This window comes from Hermetia illucens, chromosome 2 (assembly GCF_905115235.1).
Source record: "Hermetia illucens chromosome 2, iHerIll2.2.curated.20191125, whole genome shotgun sequence".
Lineage (NCBI taxonomy): Eukaryota > Metazoa > Arthropoda > Insecta > Diptera > Stratiomyidae > Hermetia > Hermetia illucens.
In genome coordinates, this window is record NC_051850.1 from 10,275,685 (window position 1) to 10,296,886 (window position 21,202).

Here is a 21,202-nt window from a genome sequence, read left to right on the forward strand (position 1 = left end):
CGGTACATCAACCGAGATACTTGGCTTTGGAATGATGATGTTGAAATAAAGGTCCGTGAAAAGAAACGCCTCTACCACAAATTTCTCGACGATAAAACGCCTGCTAATTGGCAAATTTATAAGAATGCCAACCGGGAAGCAAAGAAAGCGGTCGCTGTCACCCGAGCAAACCATTTCAAAAATCTTTCCGATAAACTGGACACTCGGGATGGCGAGAGAAATCTGTATTGACTTGCTAAAAGCTGTGATGAACGCACACAGGATATCGAACACTTCTTTTGTGTTAATGACAAGAACGGTACTTTGCTTACCAACCGTCGAGCCGCAACGGATAGATGGCGAGAATACTTCGAGCAGATTTCAACTGAAGAATTTGCTCATCCTCCACTTCCACAATCATTGCCGACATTTGGAGCAGTTCTACCAGTCAGCGCAACTGAAGTCGAGGAGGCAATAAAACAAATGAAATCGTGGAAAGCAACAGGACCTGACGACATCGCATCTGAGCTCTGGAAAGCGAAGAGCTGGGACCCAACACTGTGGCTCAGCGAATTCTTTAACCGGGTTATTCAGGAAGGAAGAACACCATCTGACTGGCAAGAAAGTACCACTGTTCCAATATGGAAAAAGAAAGGTAGCCCAGCAGAATGTTCAAATTACCGTCCGATCCGGTTACTTTCCCATACCATGAAGATTTTTGAACGCATTCTTGACAACCGTATTCGCGAAATCGTTGAAATAACCGTGAATCAAGCCGGATTTGTCAAGAACTGCGGAACTACTGACGCGATACACGCTGCACGGTTACTCATGGAGAAACACCGTGAGAAGCATCGCCCTCTTCACATTGCCTTTCTGGATGTAGAGAAAGCGTTTGACCGTGTACCACACGAACTCATCTGGTATGCTTTACGACAACACTTCGTGCCAGAAGAACTCGTGCGCTGAGTTCAATTGCTCTACCACGATCCGAAAAGTAAAGTTCGAAGTATGGCGGGTGTATCAAAACCGCTTCGTGTCTCTGTCGGAGTTCATCAAGGAAGTGCCCTCTCACCACTCCTCTTTGTCCTTGTTATGGACACCATCACACGGGATATCCAACGTCCAGCGCCCTATAGACTGCTTTATGCAGATGATGTTTTCCTAGCATCTGATAGCAAAAATGATCTCGAGCAACTTGTTCAAAAATGGAATGATCGCCTCATGCAACACGGTCTCAGATTGAATTTAAACAAAACTGAATTTTTGACGACCGATCCCCATGAAACAGGCACAATCACTGTCAGCGGTAGTGATCTGCCCAGAACTGAGCGATTAACCTTCATACGACCCTCTTTTCAACTAGCGTTGAAGGTCCTATGGTCATTTTTGACCACATGAAGAAAATGTAAAGAAATCATGAAAAAAATTCAAGAAACGATAATAATTTTTATTAGTATTCAAAACATTATATTGTTTTAACAGTCTTTGCACTTTACAATAAAGTGTCGCTTGCACACATACCTTTTACAATTGTTACAAGTAAATGAGGTTTTTATGTCTTTAGGGCAAAATTTGCATCGTCCTCTTTTGGCAGATTCCTCTTTTGTTGTTGTAGTGTTATTGGTGTCATCAGTTAAATTTCTGCTTTTCAATACAATGTCTGCAGACGCTAAGGCTCTAGGAAGAGACTTCCTCATCTGCATATATGGATTCACCAGTGCGCGACCGAGCTGCTCCAAAAAAAGTCGCCGCCTGTAGAGTTTACTTTTGTTCCAATCCGGTTCTACCTGAGTAAACAATATAAATGCATTATAACACGATATATCAATAATGTTGCAAAAAACTGCTACTGGCCATCTTTTAGTTTTTCTTTTCGTTGAGTAGCAAGCGACAAGTTTATCCAAAGTATCTACCGCACCTTTCGACGCATTATAATCTTCGATGATAAGCGGTTTTTTATTCTCCTTATTATTTATAGAATTAGTAGTATGTAGTGTGCTCTGTAAAATAACGCTTCGATTTTTCTTTGGTACATACGTAACCAACGTCGTATCTTTGGTAAATGCGAATTTCGAACTTTGTGCAGGCCACTTCTTTGATTCCAAAAGAACTCTCGGAATCGAAGGTTTATTTTTTCGAATTGTTCCAACTGATGTAATCCCTCGTTTCAAGAACTTTTGTGCAAGTTCATAGGATGTAAAAAAATTATCTACCGTAATGTTGTAACCTTTCAATCCAGCAGTCAGGTCTTGAACGACTCGCATTCCTTGATTTTTTTCTGGTGTATTGTTTATTCTTCCGGTGTAAGGTTGTATATTCCAGACGTAGCTTGTACCGCTGTCGCAAGCTACCCAATTCTTCATTCCATATTTAGCAGGTTTCATTGGCATATATTGCCTGAAAGGACATCTGCCCCTAAAGGGAACCAGCTGCTCGTCAATGGTAATATTCTTTTGCGGATTGTAGAGTTTTGGTAAAATATCTACCCACGAGTCCCACAGCTCGCGGATGGGTGCAAACTTGTCTGTTTCCCGGCGGCTACTCCTCGTGGACCGATCATCAAAACGAATGAATCGTGAGATCTTCTTGAACGTTTTGTTCGACATGACGGCTCGAAAAATTGGACGTCCTATTTCAGCATCCCACAAACTTTCAGTTGCTTCATTGTTAGATCGGTACACTCCTGCAAGAATCAAAAGTCCGATGTAAGCTCGCAAAGTTGGCGTATCGATATCTTCAAAAGTGGCTCCTAAGACTCTACGTCCTTCCCGATTCGTATTTCGCAAAATTATCGTTTCCAACTGCGGTGGTAGAAATAGATCGAATGATGACTGAATATCAGAGATCCTTGAAGCGGCGTAGCGTGTTATTCCGGGTTGTAGTGATGGGTTTGTACTTCTTCGTGAATGTCGGAAAGGATGTTCGTACCATTGTATAGTTTTGTCTCTAGATAAATATTCGGGTAGGTCTTCCAGAATAATTTCTTCAAGGTCGTCGTCCGAAACTTCAATTTCTTCATCGCCCGATTCATAATCTTCAATTTCGGATACTTCCTCGTCCTCGTCACTAAAACTCTCCGCTACTTCGATAAAGTCCATGCTTTTATGCAACTAAACTATACGGCAACGATTTACCAAATGATACACTTGTTCAATGACCTCGCGCTTTTATAGCCCTTCGAAGATGATGCAATACATTGCACGCTATGTGCAATAAGATGATGAAATACATTGCAACACATATAAGATGCTATGCAATACAAGAAAACAATTTTCCTATTGGAATTTATCCCCAGAATTCGCAAAATTCATTCGATTGGTCGTTTTTGACCCAAGGAACTTAAACGTAACATTTTTTACTGTGCAAGAACGGAGCATTTTTTAAAAATACTCTGGTGTCTAACATGTTTAGGAAGAAAATAAATTATCAGTTACCATATTTAAAGTTCATTGAATAACAAACAGCTAATACAGAGTCAACGAAAAATCAATTTTGGTCAGAAATGACCAGAAGAACGTATGAAGGTTAAATATCTCGGGTCAACGCTATCAGCCAATGGAGAGCTGCGTTATGAAATTGCTTCACGCATTAACGCAACCTGGATGAAGTGGCGTTCCACAACTGGTGTCCTTTGTGATCGACGTATCAACGAACGTCTCAAATCTAAAATTTACCTCAATGTCGTCCGTCCAGTCGCTCTCTATGGTTCTGAGTGTTGGCCGACCATAAAAGACAATGAACGGCGTCTCGCGGTAATGGAGACGAAGATGCTACGTTGGACTAGTGGCGTCACACGTTTAGATCACATCCGAAATGAGGATATCCGCGATCGTTATGGGGTTGCACCGATCGTAGAAAAGTTTCGAGAGAGGCGTCTTCGATGGTATGGTCACGCAATTCGTGCAAACGAGAATTCACTTGCCAAGATTGGTCTGAACATCGAGGTCGATGGTAAACGACCAAAAGGCAGACCTAAGCAACGGTGGCTTGATACGCTGGACGGGGATTTGAAAGCCTCGATATTGCACCCAGACCAGGCATTCGCTAGAGCCAAATGGCGAAACCGATCACGACGAGCCGACCCCGCTTGTGAACGGGACAAAGGCTGAAGAAAAAGAAGAATAGGAGGCGATTTCAATGCGTGGGCTCTTGAATGGGGCAGCCGGGTAGCTAATGTCAGGGGACGTGTTCTCCTCGAAGCATTCGCGGAGCTAGGCGTGGTACTGGCGAATGTTGGGTCTTCGTACACTTTCCGGGGAAGGGGCCTGGGGTCTATAGTAGACCTGACATACGTGAGTGCCACTTTAGCCCGTAGAATCGGTTGGCATGTCAGTGAGGACTGTACTCACAGCGACCATCAGGCAATCTGCATAGAGATCAAGGGCGGATCGAGCTCGAAAAAGAGTTTTCGCAGAATGCCGGGTGGTATGCTTGGCTGGACAGTGAAAGCTTTTGAGGGAGACACGTTTTCCGCGGTGCTCAAATCCGACATATCCCTGAATGGTACGGCTGGAGAGAAAACCACCCAGATCACTCAATGGGTGACGGAAGCATGCGATGTAACTATGCCCAGAAGGCGATTGCTCCCCAGTAGGCAACCCAACTACTGGTGGAACAACGAAATCGCAAGTTTGCGAGCCGCATGTTTTCGGGCAAGGAGACTTTGCCAGTGGCTCAGGCGAAAACCCGGTGGCGACGGTCGAGAGGAGACACACAAACAATTGCGTGGCCGTCTAAAAGAAGCCATTCGGAGGAGTAAAAAGAACTGCTTCAAACAGCTGTGCGACCATGCCGACGTAAACCCTTGGGGCGAGGCTTACAGAGTGGTGATGAAAAGGCTGCGGAAATCACCCCAGGTGACCTATCCGCGCCTCCTGAAATAGATTGTTACTGCTCTGTTACCTCACCACGAACATAGGGGAAGGCAAATTTTTGTCCAGCTAAATGACGGCATAATACCGCCTGTAACTGTGGAGGAGCTGCGGGAAATATGTGGTAGGTTCGGTGACAACAAGGCCCCAGGTTGGATGGCATCCCCAACCGACCTTTGAAACTGGCAGTGAAGACTAGGCCCGACCTTTTCGCCAACACCTTCGAGGCGTGCCTAAAAGAAGGAATATTCCCTACCCAGTGAAAAAAGCAAAAGTTGGTGTTGCTTCCGAAGCCTGGCAAGCCACCTGGAAACCCAGCGTCGTATCTGCCTGTAGAATACAATGGGGAAAATGATGGAGAGAGTCATCTACAACAGACTCCTGCCCATCGTCGAAGCCAGCAATGGTTTGTCGGAACGCCAGTTTGGTTTCCGACGCGCCCACTCTACGGTAGACGCAATTAACATGGTGGTAAACCTGGCAAAAGGTGCACTGATTTCTAGCGGCTGCTGTGCCGTGGTGGCGTTGGATGTGAAAAACGCATTCAACTCAGCCAACTGGAATAGAATTAAAGGGGCGTTGGCTGACATAGGTGTCCCCGGATACTTAGCGAATTTCGTGGTAAACTACCTCTCAGAGAGGACTCTCTGGTACAGAACGGATGAGGGCCCCAAAGAGTACATTGTCACAGCCGGGGTACCAGAGGGATCGGTACTTGGTCCCCTGTTGTGGAATATCATGCATAATGGGGTGCTTGCTCTTCCCGTCCCAGAGGGGACTACGATTGTCGGCTTTGCTGATGACCTAGCTGTAGTTGTTGCAGCAAAACACCAGAAGATGTGGAGGTTTACGCAACGGAAACAGTGAGAGCGGTAAAGTCCTGGTTAGAAAAGGCCAGGCTGACCTTGGCGGACGCGAAAACGGAAGCGGTTTTAATAACGAACCACAGAAAAAATAACACTGTGAAAGTGGAGGTCGGTGGACATACGGTCGTATCAAAGCCGGCTATTAAATACCTGGGGGTAATAATTGACACCAAATTGAGTTTTAGGGAACACCTAGAGTATGCATGCTAAAAGGCAGCCAGTGCCATCACGGCACTTGCAAAAATGTTGCCAAATATTGGTGGACCGAAACATTGCCGAAGGTTGGTGCTAGCCGCAGTGGTGCGCTCCATCCTGCTCGACTCGTCGCCTGTGTGGGCAGAGGCGCTTGTAATTTCTCAGAGACGGAAGCAGGTGAACTCGGTTTACCGGTGGATGGTTTTGAGGGTTTGCAGTGCTTTTAGAACCACATCAGATGAGGCAGTATTGGTGGTGGCAGACATGATCCCGGTTGACATTCTGGCCAAAGAAATGAGTGTCCTGTACAATGCAAGACGTATGGAGGGGCATGCACAGCGTAGAAATGCGGCAAGATCAGAGTCGCTTGATCTCTGGCAACGCAGATGGGACGAGTCTACGAAAGGTCGGTGGTCGCACAGGCTCATTCCCAACATTAAGGTGTGGCTTGAGCGAAAAAATGGTGAGACCAACTACTACATTACCCAGTTCCTCAAGGGACACGGTGGTTGCTACAGGCAGTATCTGCACCGCTTTGGGTTGGATGATTTTCCGAACTGTCTCAGATGCGATGGCATACCGGAGGATCCAGAGCATGTGATGTTTCACTGCCCACGATTTGCGATGGAGAGAAGGAGCTTAAACCAGGTGCTGGGCGGGAGCGGGACCCCGGGAAGCTTGGTTACTGAGATGCTGGAGTCCGAGGAGAAGTGGCTTTCGGTTGGCTCCGCAGTTCAGCCGACAATGACCAGTGAGAATTCCCACTATGATTCGGAGGTTCTTTTTGATGTGGTCTAAGCAATTCTTTTTGAGTAGGGGTTCGTATCCCCCAATAAGTACCCTGCACTGCTCCATCCCTGGTAGGCCCGCCCAGTATAGTTCCCTCAACTGTTCCTCTTCATTTCTTAGATCCATAGCCATGAAACTGTTTCTGATTCCACAAAAGGGTTCTGGCCCGTGTAAAGGCGTCCCTGCTCCCTTCTTCGCTAGTTGATTTGTTTAGGAATTTGAGGGCATAGCGGGCTAGGACGGCGTCAATGCGGGGCGTTTGAGAGGAGTCGTAGAGGATCTGGTTGGAGATGTATTTGGAGCGGTCTTCGTTCTTGTAGATATTGGTCCAGTGGCGGAGGATTGTGCGCTCTCGTTCGATTTGGTGGAGGGAAGCGTCGGACCAGAAGATGAAGCCGAAAACGAAGAGGGGACGGATAAGCTGTTTGTAGCAAAACAGCTTGACTTTCTGAGGTGTTGGGTTGCTGTATTTTAGGATTGAGTAGAGGGATTTGAAGGCACCTGTTGCACGGTTCAGTACCTTCGTGATATGTGGGACGTGGGATAGGCGGGAATTGATTGTCACTCCAAGGTAGATGACTTCTTTGACGGTTGAGATGGTGTCGTTGTGAATCCTCAGGGATAGGGTTGATATGTCGTTCCTCATTTTCGGTGTCATCTTAGCGGTACCACGGAATACGATGGTTTCGCATTTTTGTGGGTTTAGGGACAGTTTCCAGCGGGTGAAATACCGGTAGAGTCCAAATAGGAATTCAGGCGGGCTTCACCGGCAGGGATGTTTCTGGTGAAGGTGTAGAGGATGAGATCATCCGCGTATTGGAGGATTCGGATTGGATTTGGGTGTGAAGTTGATTTGGGAAGGTCTGCGGTGAACAGGGAAAAGAGGGTAGCGGAGAGGACTGTCCCCTGAGAGATGTCAGCCGGGCTAGAATATGGGAAGGAGAGGTGTTCACGGAGTTGGACTTGGGATTTCCGCCCATCAAGAAAGCTAAGAATTAGCTTGCAGAGGTGCGGATGGAACTGAAGGACTTCGGAAAGCTTGTATGTGAGTCCGTATTGCCATACGGAGTCGAAAGCTTTCTTTATGTCGAGGAGACAGGCTATGGTCGGTGCGTTCCGGTTGAGGCGGAGGAGGACGTCCGATTTGAGCACGAGTAGTGCACACTCGACTGAGTGTTTGGGGCGGTTGGCGAATTGGAATTGTGGGATTGAATGGTTGGAGTCACAGTGCTCGTCGATGATAAGTCTAATGGTCCGCTCGTAAAATTTTGGCGGAGGATGAGAGAATTGAGATAGGCCTGTAGCTATCGGGATTTAGTGGATTTTGGTTTTTTTTTGGGGATAGGAACAATTCGAGCACTCTTCCAATCTGTTGGGAAGTGGGCGTTGATACGGCCGTGGTTTATGATGGAGGACATAATGCAATGCTTGGGGCGCATTTCTGGAAGACGATGGAGGGGATTTTGTCAAGCCCAACCGATTTCTTGCTTTTGAAGGCGGCGATGGCCACTCTGACGGAGTCTGGACTGACAAAGTGAATGGGGAGGATATTCTCCCGCTGACTTGGGCCGGCGAGGGCATGGGTGAAGGGATTTTGTGTGGGTTGGGGAATGAGGTAGGAAGGGTTAGGAGTTGGGAGATCTTTCCGTTTACCTCGTTATCGAAACTTGGTTCACGGAAGTGGAGGGTGCAGTGGTGAGCTTGAAGGAAGTGGTCAGCGAGCACTTTCACTTTTCCTGTGGGTGGGATGTTTTGGGGAAGGATCGCGTTTTGTTGGACTGATTTGCCCAAACGCGGGCAGGTCTTCCTAAGTCCCCTGTATGTACCAGGGTTCAGTTCAGTGTTGGATAGGCGGTTGTGGAGATATTGGGAATATAGGGTGAGGATTCGATCGCGGATGGACTTGTCCAGTTCGCGGATTTCGGTGAGGAGGTGAGAGGATTGCGGAGAGTATCTATTCCTAAATAATCTCCGCCTGAGGGTCTTTTTGTATTGGATGTCGGATAAGATATCGTCGGGAAGGGTGATTAGGTTGCGGTAATTTAAGGGACGGGAAGGGATCAATTCGTCGCATACTTGCCGAACTGCTTCGGTGTATTGACGAAATGTCAGGTCGATGGACTCATTAGGAACTGTACGATTGGATGGGAGTAGGAGAGGTTGAAGTTTGGTTTGCACGCTGAAAGTCGGTCGGGTGGACCGAACGACTTTGTCCGGGAGTTTTATGTTGAGTATTACGGCGTCGTGATCGCTGATGCCGGGGACCGTTTCGAGGAAAGGGAAGGTGTTAGGGTTGGGAATGACAGTCAGGTTGCTGCTAATCAGGAAGTGGTCTAGGTGAGAATGGTAGTGTGGTCTGTTGAAGGTCGGGAGTGCCGGACTGAAATGGGCTAGGTTGATGGTGGAATTCGAGGTTGTGAGGAACAGGTGGAGCTGATCCCCGTTGTGGTTCGACCGTGTATCGAACCAGGACGGGTGCTTGGCGTTGAGATCTCCGCTTATAATCAGGGACAATTGTTTACCGAGAAAGCCGTGTAGGGACGCGCGGAGGGACTTGATCCGGAGAAAGTCGTGGGTGTCGAGGGATTGGTTGTGGCAGTTTACACAGGCGACGAAGACCGAAGTTGATTGGGATTCGAAGGAGATTAATGTGGTTTCGATGGATTTGAAGGTGTTAGGAGGTGGGTGGATTTGGGTGACTAAGAATTTGTCGGAGATAAGGACGGCCGTTCCGCCACAAATGTCCCGGCTTAGAGGATTGGGCTGAGGTCGGGCAGTCCGGAAGAGGATGAAGTTGGGAAAGGAAGGATTGTATCTATAGTTCAACCTAGTTTCACATAGAAGCTTAAGGCCAGAACAAGGCAATTTTTTTTATAATAATTATCGTTGCCGCCATAATCCAATTGAATCTTGGCATTGAAGCATGTTAGAGCACTTCATTCACTTGAATATAATTCACACCCATGTCGTGTTTCTTAATGTATATAAAGAGCAAATGACATCTCGTAATCAATTTCGATTACGCTGTTCCCAGGTCAGAGGTGAGAGAGTGTCTGATGCCGTTACCCTTGCGTCTGAAAGTGGTAGCCTGTGAAATGGAAAGCAGCCTTAATGGCTTCCATTTATGAATGAAATCGCTTTAGGTTACGTTACAGCCAGTTCGCTGTCAAGAGGTGTTTACGATCTACTGCGAGAACCATTTGGGGGTTGTAAGTTATTTCGAGACACCAGGAAATAGTTTATCGCTAGTGCAGCAACGCGACGTAGAACAGACTGAAGTGGGGATTTTCTGCTCCGTCTTATTAGATATAAATTTTTAGTTGTCTTTGCCTCCGTTTGCAAGTTGAGGGGTTTAAATTTTTTCACTTGATACCGCAAACCCTGAATTTACTTTTATAAACCACGTAGCCGCTGAGCTTTCGATTAAATATTAAAATAGACGAATCATCGATTAAAGTATTACATTAGCGCAATCGAAAATGTGAGTACGAATTCATAAAACATTAAAACGTTCAAAGTTACTTAATATGTGATTCTGCCAAGAATTTAGAAGGAAATTGTTGAGAGTGTACACGTGAGAGTTTTAGATAGATTTGATTATATTATCTTAGATTAAAATAATGAGTGTATGTAGGTTTGCCGTCAACTGAATGTGCCCACGTTGACTTGTCTGGTCTGATCGATTTTTCAAAACCACGACAATTTCTAACAGACACGAACAGTTTTAGAATGTCTTTCCTGTTTAACTTGCTCAACGCAGCGTTCGAATGGGTTACAGACGTTCAGTATTCCGCCCAAGACTATTTCGGAGGTCCCTACTAAGTGTCATTCTACCGGTTCTATCAAATGATTTTTTGTGGTCGTCGCGGCGTTTCAGGATAGCCTTTTCGTATTAATATTACCCACAAAAAACTGCAATAAGATGGTACGACACGCCACGGTCAACAGCAGCAGGAATTCCGGTATATGTCGAAATTTCAACCCCATCATTCAACTCCAGGGGATGAGGAGCTGCTTTGTGATTGCCCAGCCCTATCTAGAACCGCGTTACTTACACTAGGTAAACCATTCTTTGAGGACCTCAGACGAATCTGTAGCTGCAGGATGGGAGAGCTGCTTTGCTTCGTAAATGCTATGGACTGGCTCTGAAGATTTGAGCCGGCTAGACTGTATCAAAACGGCACACCACAGCGCTAATTGAGCGGCGACTGATACTTACCTTTTCTTTTTTTAGCTTTCTTGAAACGAAGAACTTCGTCGGCGTTGAAGCCAGATGAAAAAACGGAAGTGACAGTGGATGACATACGGCTTAAACCAGCAACTGATTACTTGGTACACTGACGGAGCCCTCACAGCAGACGGAGCGGGTGCTAGTGTCATTGGTCCAAGGAAAATGTACTTTGAGCCAATGGGCAGGTACACTAGCATATTCCAGGCGGAAATATATGCCATAGACAAATGTGCCTCCTTTAATCTGCAAAGGAACTACAGGGGGCAGAACATAGCTATTCTCACCGATAGCCAAGTAGCGATCAAGGCACTTAGGTCCAACCAGGTGAACTCTAAACTGGTATGGGAATGCCTTGAGAGACTGAATATACTCGGCTCGTCCAACAAGGTCTGGATACTTTGGGTGCCAAGCCATGCTGGGTTGGAAGGCAACGATGCAGCCGACGAACTAGCCAAGAAGGGAGCAGGGACGCCTTTACACTGGCCAGAACCCTTCTGTCGAATCGGAAACGGTTTCATGGCTATGAGTCTAAGAAATGAAGAGGAATAGTTGAGGGAACTATACTGGGCGGGCCTACCAGGGATGGAGCAGTCCAGGGTGCTTATTGGGGGATACGAACCCATGCGTACAAAGGATTGCTTAAACCTCACCAAAAAGAACCTCCGAATCATAGTGGGAATTCTCTCTGGTCATTGTCGGCTGAACTATCACCTAGGTAAGCTAGGGATATCTACGGACACTGCCTGCAGGTTTTGTGAGGAGTGTGACGAAAACTCTTTACAAGTCCTGGGACAGTGTCCGGCACTTGTGCAAAGTAAGTCGAGGCATCTGGGAGAACACTTAATACCATATGCAAAGTTGAAAGATCTGGAAGTAGGGAACATACTGAAGTTCCAGACGGTTATAGATTTGCTTGAGGTACTATGATCAATAGGTACACTATAACCAGTAAAAGGGGCACGATGGTTCTTCAAGGACGCGGTGCGACTTTCCCTTAACAGAATAATAATAATAATGACAGTAGATAGATCATACGTTGAAAAAGTGGGACATGCCATGCAATGGAACCCGATACCCCGAGATGGTCACTGAATCGATCGCTCGCTACGTAACGCGGACCAGTAGAGACAAAGTGCATGCTACTCGGAAATTCGTGGGGCGAGTTGGGGCAGAAGTCGCTCATGTGTTATGCCCCACATAGACAACCCATAATGGAGCTGTCATGTACGTTATTCATATAAGGAAACGATAAAACATTTTATGCCCGAAGCGTACAATTTCCAATCTCTGATTAGCTATGTTTTCCATTTTGCAATCCTATGATTTACTCGTGATTTACTCTACTTTTTTGTAATGACTTAACTGATTTTGTCTATGGCCGAAAGACCATCCCAGTTTTTTGAAATTGAATTAGATGGCAAAGCTATTTCAATAACCTGAAAAGATGACGAAATTGACCATAAAGGTTCGTTCACAAATGCTGAAGTTCCATTAAAGTGTCTCGTCAACATACGCTTCCATGTCTTGTGCTAGTCAGGCTCTGGAATGAGAAGATGGGATCGTCTTGGACAATTCCATTTTTCACGTGTCATTTCACAAAATTCTAGGTGTCCTTTAAGCGACGCGTGGGGCCACCAGAACTTGAAAAAAAAAAATTAAAATCGTGCGAACCTAGCAGAAAACACACACGAAGCTAAAACTAACGCTCAACCGTAATACCTAGGACTCACGCGTCGCGATGAAGATGGAAGATCTACGATGGATCACATCCGCGAAATCGTGCCTTGGATCTCCAGCATGTGCGGCTTTTAGAGCTCTCATCCGTCTTGGGCATTCTCATAATGCCCCTGTAGTATCCATAATTTCGCAGCATGTGCATCATTTCGTTTGCTTTTGTCCTGCGACGCATATTACACTAAAAATAGTAACCTATTTTAAAACATTTGGAATTTTAATCCCAAAACCCTTTCATCTTTCCAGTTTCTTGAAACTCTAAGCCAAAATATTTTTAATAATAAAAAAACGAATTTTCAAAAATGATCGTTAACCACCCTTTTGTTGTTGTTTTCGTCAAATATGCTAGTCATTTAAGTACGGTTTTAAGAATACACCCAAATTCGTCCCCGCTGCATCCCCCAAAGGTGACATTGTGATCGTGATGCGTGATCTAAATGGGATGGTGGGCTCTGACAACAGTGGGAAAATACACGTAACGATAATAATAATAATAATAAGGTAGATGACATCAAGCTGTATGCTGGTACTGACAACCATCTTAGAAGTCTGTTGCGAATAATAGACATGTTCAGCCGTGATGTTTGGATTAGACAAGTGTCGAATCCAAGCCATCTGCAAGGTCATCACGAGCCGCATGCCGGACATAGCATTGGTGACCTCCACATCGAAGCTATGACCGAGACAGACTTCTACAAGTACCTAGAAATTCTGCAAGGAACCCATGCTCGAGTTGGTGACCTGAAGGAAGCTCTGCTGTCCGAATTCCTGCGACGTGTAAAGCTGGTGCTGAAATCGCATCTCTCGGGGAAGAATAAAATGAGCGCGTTGAATGTATTCGCTATCCCTTCACTGGCTTATGCATTCGGAATATTGTCGTGGACGAAGACCGACCTGGAAAACGTCCAGCGGCGGATACGGACAACTATGTCCAAATTTCAAATGCATCATCCAAAGTCTGCCGTGGAGCGGATGAACCTGCCTCGTGACATCGGAGGTAGGGGCGTGGCTGACGTGGCGGCACAACATCATCGCTGCGTGCTTATTTTTACAGTAAAGAGCAGGCGAGTCCCTTGCATGCGGCTGTCTGTAAGGCAGACTGTGGACTGACTCCGCTTAACTTGAAGGATCGATCTTTCAATCCTCTGAGTGGGGTGAAGTCGGACCAAGAGCGGATCGATGAATGGAAGTCGAAGGCAATGCACGGTAAACACGTGAATTGTCTTTGGCAGCCATTTGTCGATTTGCATCTGTCGAACAGATGGCTGTGTGCTGGGGAGCTCTTTACTGAGACGGAGGGGTTCATGTGTGCCATTCAGGATGGCGTGGTCGCCACCCGAGCTTATAAAAAGCTCATCATGAAAGAACGGGTGGAGAACGACCAGTGCAGAATGTGTGGTTCAGCGTTAGAGACGCTGGACCCTCTCAGTTCTGGCTGTACTGTTATGGCACCGGTGCAATACATCACCAGGCATAATGCTGTATGTAAGGTTATTCATCAAAACCTTGTATACAAGCAGTGGCTGATCACGGGAACATGTCCGGTTTACCGATATGAGCCGCAAGCAGTACTTGATAGTTCTGCTTGCAGCATGTATTGGGACCGGCAAGTTCTGACTGATCGCCATACCGCACACAACAAGCCTGACGTACTGTTAGTTGACAAGACGGGTCGCTCCGCGTATATTATTGATGTTGCTATCCCCCATAACAGCAACATTGAACGGAAATACGTGGAGAAGAAGGTGAACTATGAGCCATTGGCTCGGGAAATCAAAGAAATTTGGCGTCTCGAGCGGGTGGTTGTAGTTCCCATAATATTGTCAGCTACAGGTATTGTACCTAAATCCCTGACGGCTTCCCTTGATGTCCGGGGACTTTCGCACAGTCTGGTTCAAACCATGCAGAAGTACACCATTCTGCATACGTGCTCGATGTTGCGGGGAGTACTCGACGGATTCTCCCACTGACCTACCACCGGCCACCACCACCAGTGCCCCTTTTAGTTTTTAAGTAGGTAGGATCGTCCGAGCCTAAATGCTTGGCACTTAGTGCTAGTATTAGGTAAAATCCGGCATCTGCCGAGATTGTGATAACTCGGAAAATATAAATTTTTGCAGTTTCCACCTCCTCGTCATTGGTGACAGAATGGTCGAGCACAGAGCCTGCCATAAAGTCAGTTGGATTTCAACTGACCGACACCGTACGACCTATCAATTAGATTAGCAGTAGATTTAAGAGTTGCCTCCTGGATGTGGGTAACAAGAGAGGCGCTGACATCCGCTTTGAAAAGGGTCACCATCTGATGATCGCTTACGTGCGTTTGTTTGTTGCGTCAACCCCTTTTAGCTGGGTTAGAGGGCTGCGACCCCCTAAGTTCAACACCGACCGTTTATATGATCCAGCTGCCGCTTGAGAGTAGGAGAGTTATCTTATTATTACATGATTTCAGAAATGTATACCGAATCACGAAAAAGCTTGCATGCTGTCGCAAATCTTTCTCTCATCCACGATGACGAGCAATTGAAGAGGTGGAAAAAACACTTCACCATGACTCTTAACCGTATTACATCCGAAAAGTTCCCAACTCTCGTGGTTAAAATGGTTAGTCACCGTAACAACCGGATCCGAATGCTGCTCCTCCAAGCAGAAGAGAAGTCATTTCGGCCATCAGTTACTGCAGATCTGCTACTGACATTCGGATGGTAATCCTAGGAATCTGAGACGCTTCCCAAAGAGTGGAGCAAGGGGATTATCATTTGTTCCAAAGAACGGCACCCGTTTTGGGTTCCTTGCTGTTGCAAAGATAATAGCTAAAATAATCCCGGAACGCACCGAAGAACATCTAGGAGACTTGATTGACAGACAGCAGCCTGGGTCCGTTCCAGATGATGTTGCATTGACCACATCAACCCAAGTATGCGGAGTTTAGATCTTCGTTTCACCTGCTCTTCATCGATTTCGAGAAAGCTTTCGAAATCGTGAATAGGGAGTGTATCTGGAGTGCTCTAGGCTAAAAAGGTATTCCGGAGAAATTAATAGCTGTCAGAGTGGCATATAATAATATGGTAGATATCGATAATAATGGCGAGGTAGGTGGGAACACCAATGGTCGCCAGAAACTTTCGTATAAGGTTCCAATTGGCCGAGTTGAATGCATTCCTCACATTCAGGGTCATCACCGGACAATATTTGCTGTTACAACCCCTTCCGTGAATTGCATTTTCAGTCAAGCCAGTAACCATTTCGGTAGCATCAATGACTCTCGAAGATTAGGAGTAATCTATTATAAATTACCCACTCCAACATTTTCACTATAGTGTCTAGAGGACATGTGCGTCTATAGGAGGATGGTTCCCCTGGAAGTTTACCAGCTTTAGGCAGCAGCACCAGCTTCTGCCGCTTCCATGGTGCAGGAAAGATACCCTCGGGCATGTATGCTTTGAACAGCTCCGCGAACATATCCGGTCTACATTTGACGGCAAGTTTGATGGCCTTATTCGGTATGCCGTCCAGACCCGGGGCTTCGCTGTCGCCTATTCGATTCGATTTCCTGCAGCTCGCCCTTGACGACTGGTGGAATTAGCGTCACATTCAGGAGGCGCTAGAAGGCGTCAGTACCCCCTTCTAGCTGGGGAAATAACCCCTGGATTATTTTCAAGAAGACCATAGGGCGTCCTGTCACGATTTTATAAGCGCTTCTCCACGGATTTATGTCCGCTTCCAAACAGAACTCCTTAAAACATTTCACCTTACTCCGCTGGATGGCGAGCTTGAGTTTCTTGCGGGCTTTTCCATAGGCATGCTCTTTTTGCCTTTGATCGATCCTACCTATTGCCCTCTGAGTCGCTCGTCTGGCTCTATGACAAATCGATCGAAGGCTGGCAAGGTCACTATTACACCAATAATTGAGTCTTCCAGTGGGAAATGAGCATCTCCTAGGCATCGACGCGTCACTTGCTTTAGAGATACTTTGTGTGACATGGAGAGCTCTATCCGTAGAGGTGCCTGCTTTGCTAGCAGGTTTAACCGCACCTCCATGCATGTTTGCTCATCTATCGTTTTTGCAGACCATCCTGGTGTTCTTTTGGATTTCAGCTTCCCGGGTGTGGGTCTCTTGTTTTACGACTCCGTCCTTAGTTCAAAGGTGATTGTCTGGTGGTCGCTGTATGTGAAGTCCTCGCTGAATTGGCAGGACATGTCACATGCCAGCGCAGGGCTGACAAAAGTCAGATCTACAACTGAACCAGATCTCCTTTCCCATAAGTGTTTACATCACCGTCGTTGCCCAGAACTATATCCAACTGGACGAATGCTTCTAAAAAGCACCGCCCCTTTGCGTTAGTCTCTTTGCTGCTTCACTGGATGGCCCACGCATTAACTTGAACATCCTCCCTTGCGCCGTGAACAAGATCGTCCCATAGGTCTTGAAACTCGAGCAGTGTGAGGCTCGGTGGGGCGTAGCAGCTGTATACAAATATACCGATTATTTTTGCCCACACAAAGTCTCTAGCCGCTTGACTTATGCTATATTGTATGGCTTCACGACCCCACGCCCATATCACCGCTCCACAAGTCGAATCTGTGACCCAAACACCACCGTCAAGATTTCTGTACGGTTCACTAATGATAGCAATCTCCATTGCGGATTCGTAATAGGTCTGTGCAAGCAAATCTTGTGCGACGCTGCAATGATTGAGGTTTATTTGTATTAACCTCATTTTTTCACTGCAGTTAACGCAATCCTAAATTCCGGGCGTTTACCACTTCCAACAATATGCCGGTTATCCCGTCCCTCCTTTCCTTCGCGCAAAATGCATTTGGGGTCTCTATTGCACTCCTTGGCAATTTTTTCTTTCTCCCCACATCTTCGACATCGATCGACCGATCGATGCCGCTAGTGCATGCCTTCGCGAAGTGTCCAAACATTAGATATTTGAAGCACCATTTAAAGAAATCTGTTCCTTTAGTCGGCATATCCAACCACCGTTCTTATTTTCCATCGGTTTCGCTACTTTGGGGACTTTGGGCCCTTCTGAACTAGTTCCGTCAGTTAGTTAGTTTCGTTTGTTGGACTGGTCAAGACATCTTTTTTCCTTTTTGGTGCGTGTTGATTCCCCAAAGCTTCCATCTCTTTGTCTCGTAGTCTCTTACTTGAGCGAAGGTCCATGAGCTTGTGCTTTGGTGTCACTTGGGTCGCCTATGACACTGTTGAGGCTGGGATGTTCGGGTTTTCTCTATGTTTTCTTTATTCTTCTTGCGACCTATTGTAAAGCACCCTGTTGGCTCTCAGCATGTTCTTAATTGCTTGGTGCACGTTGTGATGAATTTGGACAGTTAAAATATTTTAGTCTCAAGCTGCATGAAAGGTAGTTCTTCTGTGTCAGGGCTCTTTTCTCGGTGAGTCTTGGCCAGATTTTACTCCGTTTGCTGACTCCTTCACCTTTTTGGGTATTGGAAGAGAGCGCAAAATTGATAAGCTTCTCCTCAATGGATCTATTTGCTACTGCTGGAGTACCTTTTGATCAGATCCGATGGGTGTCGCAATCGCCTTTTTTTTTGCCAGATATCTTTTATCCCATTATTCTTTGCTTTTGCAATTGGTGTTCTTGGCAGAGCTGTATTTCGTTTGAACATCTCCTTCTCCAAATGTAAAATACTTGTAGTATTAGATGCCACGGTGGCCAAGTTGTCGACCACCGAGGCATTGCGGTCGAGGGATATCCATGGACGGGAGCCCGCTTGCTCAGTCTCAAAAGCCGCCGGTACTGGGGTTCCGAGACCTAATTGTCAAACATTTTCCAGTCACCCGACTCCTCTGCTACCAGCAACGGGTAATGGGGAGAAATGATTAGCTCAACATATCAATTCTTCTTCTGTACTTCCTCGACGGAAACCAATCGTGATCCCAAAAGCAATATTCGTTTTCCTCACCCTTTTACGTAAAAACCACACGTTCCGAGCAAGCCACAAAACCACGATCTCTTGCTACGATCCCGTTTTTTTCTCCTGTCAAAAATAAATTCCTCCGCCATGTTGCAGGGGCAGCCGCAACGATAAATTTCTCTTCCGTGACCGAAGCTTGACGACTCAAATTTTACATTTCAAATTTAAATATTCAAAGCTCGAAAGCGAGAAGAAAAATGATATCAATGTGACACATTCGCCATTGATGTGGGGTTGCACCGATCATAGGGAAATTGTGCGAGAGACGTCACGTAATTCGTGCTAACGAGAATTCACTTGCCAAGATTAGTCTGAACATCGAACTCGATAGGGAACGACCAGAAGGCCACCAGAAACAACATTGGCTTGATATTTCTATTTTTAATTGTTTTTTTTTTGACTCTATGTAGTTCGAAATTATTGACTGTCACCTTTTTTCTTTTTATATCTTTAGATATGGATTCACCAAATCAGTCAGATTCGGCAATGGAGAAATCAGTTATGGACCTCAATAGCGATTGTCTCATATATATATGTTCCTTCCTCACTCCAATAGAACGATTTCGGCTTGCACTAGTGAGTGACGTGTTTAATGTCGCCATCGAACATTTTACCCATCTGTATGAGCTCCAAATGGAGGAACTGGTAGCGAATTTCTCCATGACTGAACTAGAGGAAATCCTTAGAAATTTTGGTGAACACATAAAGATCGTGAATCCATGGTCGGACCCGCCAGATGAGAATATCTGCAGCGAATATTTCCACTTACTGTTCAAGTATTGCCATAATATCGAAGAAATTGGAATATGCTATCCTTGGAATCCGGACTTTGAAACGTACAAGCGTATATTTGAGTCATCCGCTAAGCGGATTCGCAAAGTATCTATTTCACAGAAGATCTCTGCCCAATTGGACGATAGCATTGATGAGCTGCTTTGCAATACATCGAACCTCACGTCCTTAGAGCTTTTAGATAGTGATATAGCCGGGAAGCACCTAGTGAATTTGGTCAACGTAACTGATCTCAGTTTAGAATGCTGCGAGTCACTGGAGCCAGAACACTTCGTTGAGTTCTGTAAAGTTGTTAAGCTCAAAACCCTCAACATAGCAGGATGCCGCCTGTTAAACGATGAAGCCTTCAAAACGCTGTGTGAAACCCAAACAGAATTAGAGGATCTAGTCATCAGTAATAATTACGAAAGTACAAATTATGAAATAGTCGGACGACTAGGAAGTCTGCGCAAGTTTGAAATTTGCGAATGCAGCAAGCAATTGCCAAAACTTTTGAAAATACTCGATGAACTCGCTAAGTACCACGGGAATGACCTCGAAACCCTTCAAATAGGCAGTAACTTCTGCTACGAGAAGGAAGCGACCGCGGGTATTCTGAGTAGAATATCGAAGTTCCGGAACCTGCGTCAAATGACGATACCCAACTTGAATTTCATGAACAACGAAGAGAGTCTCAAGGAAGTTATCCAGCACTGCCCGAAGTTAGAAGACTTAAGGATTATTGTTTTCTCCAACTATCAGTGGCTGACCAGCGAGGCTTTGTTGCAAATAATTACTCTGAAATGTCTGAACAGGCTTCAAATCGGACCAATTTTCCCTCTTGACACAAACTTATTGCCAACTATTTGTAAGATCCTGAATGCAAAAAATGGTGCAGAATTGAATCTTTATTTGGATGAGGGCAGCGTTGATGATGAACTGCTCAATTCATTAGATGTAAGTATGAACTTTGTTTATCTTCAATGGAAAATATCTGAACGTCTGACTTCCTTTTCAGAGTTCCGAATACAAACAAAACGAAAGGTTGCTGAAGATACACATCGAATCTGTTGACGATTAAGATATGCTAGAGAACGAAACCTATTCCTGTGCAATGTGATTGAGTTTGTGTTTGCGTTTGCTTCTGATAAACCCAGCACCAATGTGATATCGATTTTTCGTTGACATATTACTGCCTTGCAAATTTTGTGCAATATGAAAATATACATCTTTATACCTAAAATATATTCGCATAAAAAAATAATCGCAACTTTCAAACCCTTGTTAATACGGGCCAGATACCCGTGGATGTATTGAAGCCCGAAATGGCAGTGGGTAGATCAAGTGAAGGTGGAGTTCCACCTCTTGTGGACATCAAAGCATGTGGTCAAAGAGTAGCATAGGCTCCAGAGCAAAACTTGGATTGGTACCCACGATGGAGCATAAAACATACCAAACCCTATCTCCACCTCCACGTGGTGACTGCTGGGAGCTCTTTCTTAACAAAAAGCTGCAAATGGAGGAGGACGAAGGCATCTCCCGGGCCTAAAAATTGGGATAAATTGGTGCTCCAGGTTGGGGGTTGGGTAGGGCTGATAACCATACACGGAAAACAACCTGTCAGAAAGCTACAAAAGGAGCCTTGGACTAGATTGACTACAAAATGGTGAATGTGGCAACGACAACGGAATAATGATTTGCGCATTTTCTCATGCAGCATGCGCTCCCTGAACAGAGACGGAGCTGCCAAGAAGCTAGCTGTTACCCTGTCCCAATATAAGGTTGATGTAACAGCGTTGCAGGAAATCCGTTGGACA

General features: G+C 45.7%; 1 protein-coding gene across 1 annotated transcript in view; it reads left to right on the top strand.

Moving 5' to 3' along the window:
* The window catches only part of LOC119647595, a 39,802-nt gene extending 19,155 nt beyond the window's left edge, over nucleotides 1-20,647 (top strand). The window contains exons 3-5 of the mRNA XM_038048616.1: nucleotides 18,793-18,886; nucleotides 19,069-20,342; nucleotides 20,404-20,647. Coding sequence (XP_037904544.1) covers nucleotides 18,793-18,886; nucleotides 19,069-20,342; nucleotides 20,404-20,466 — 1,431 coding nt within the window. The 3' untranslated portion in view covers nucleotides 20,467-20,647. The remainder of the gene's footprint in view (nucleotides 1-18,792; nucleotides 18,887-19,068; nucleotides 20,343-20,403) is intronic.
* The last annotated feature ends 555 nt before the right edge of the window (nucleotides 20,648-21,202 follow it).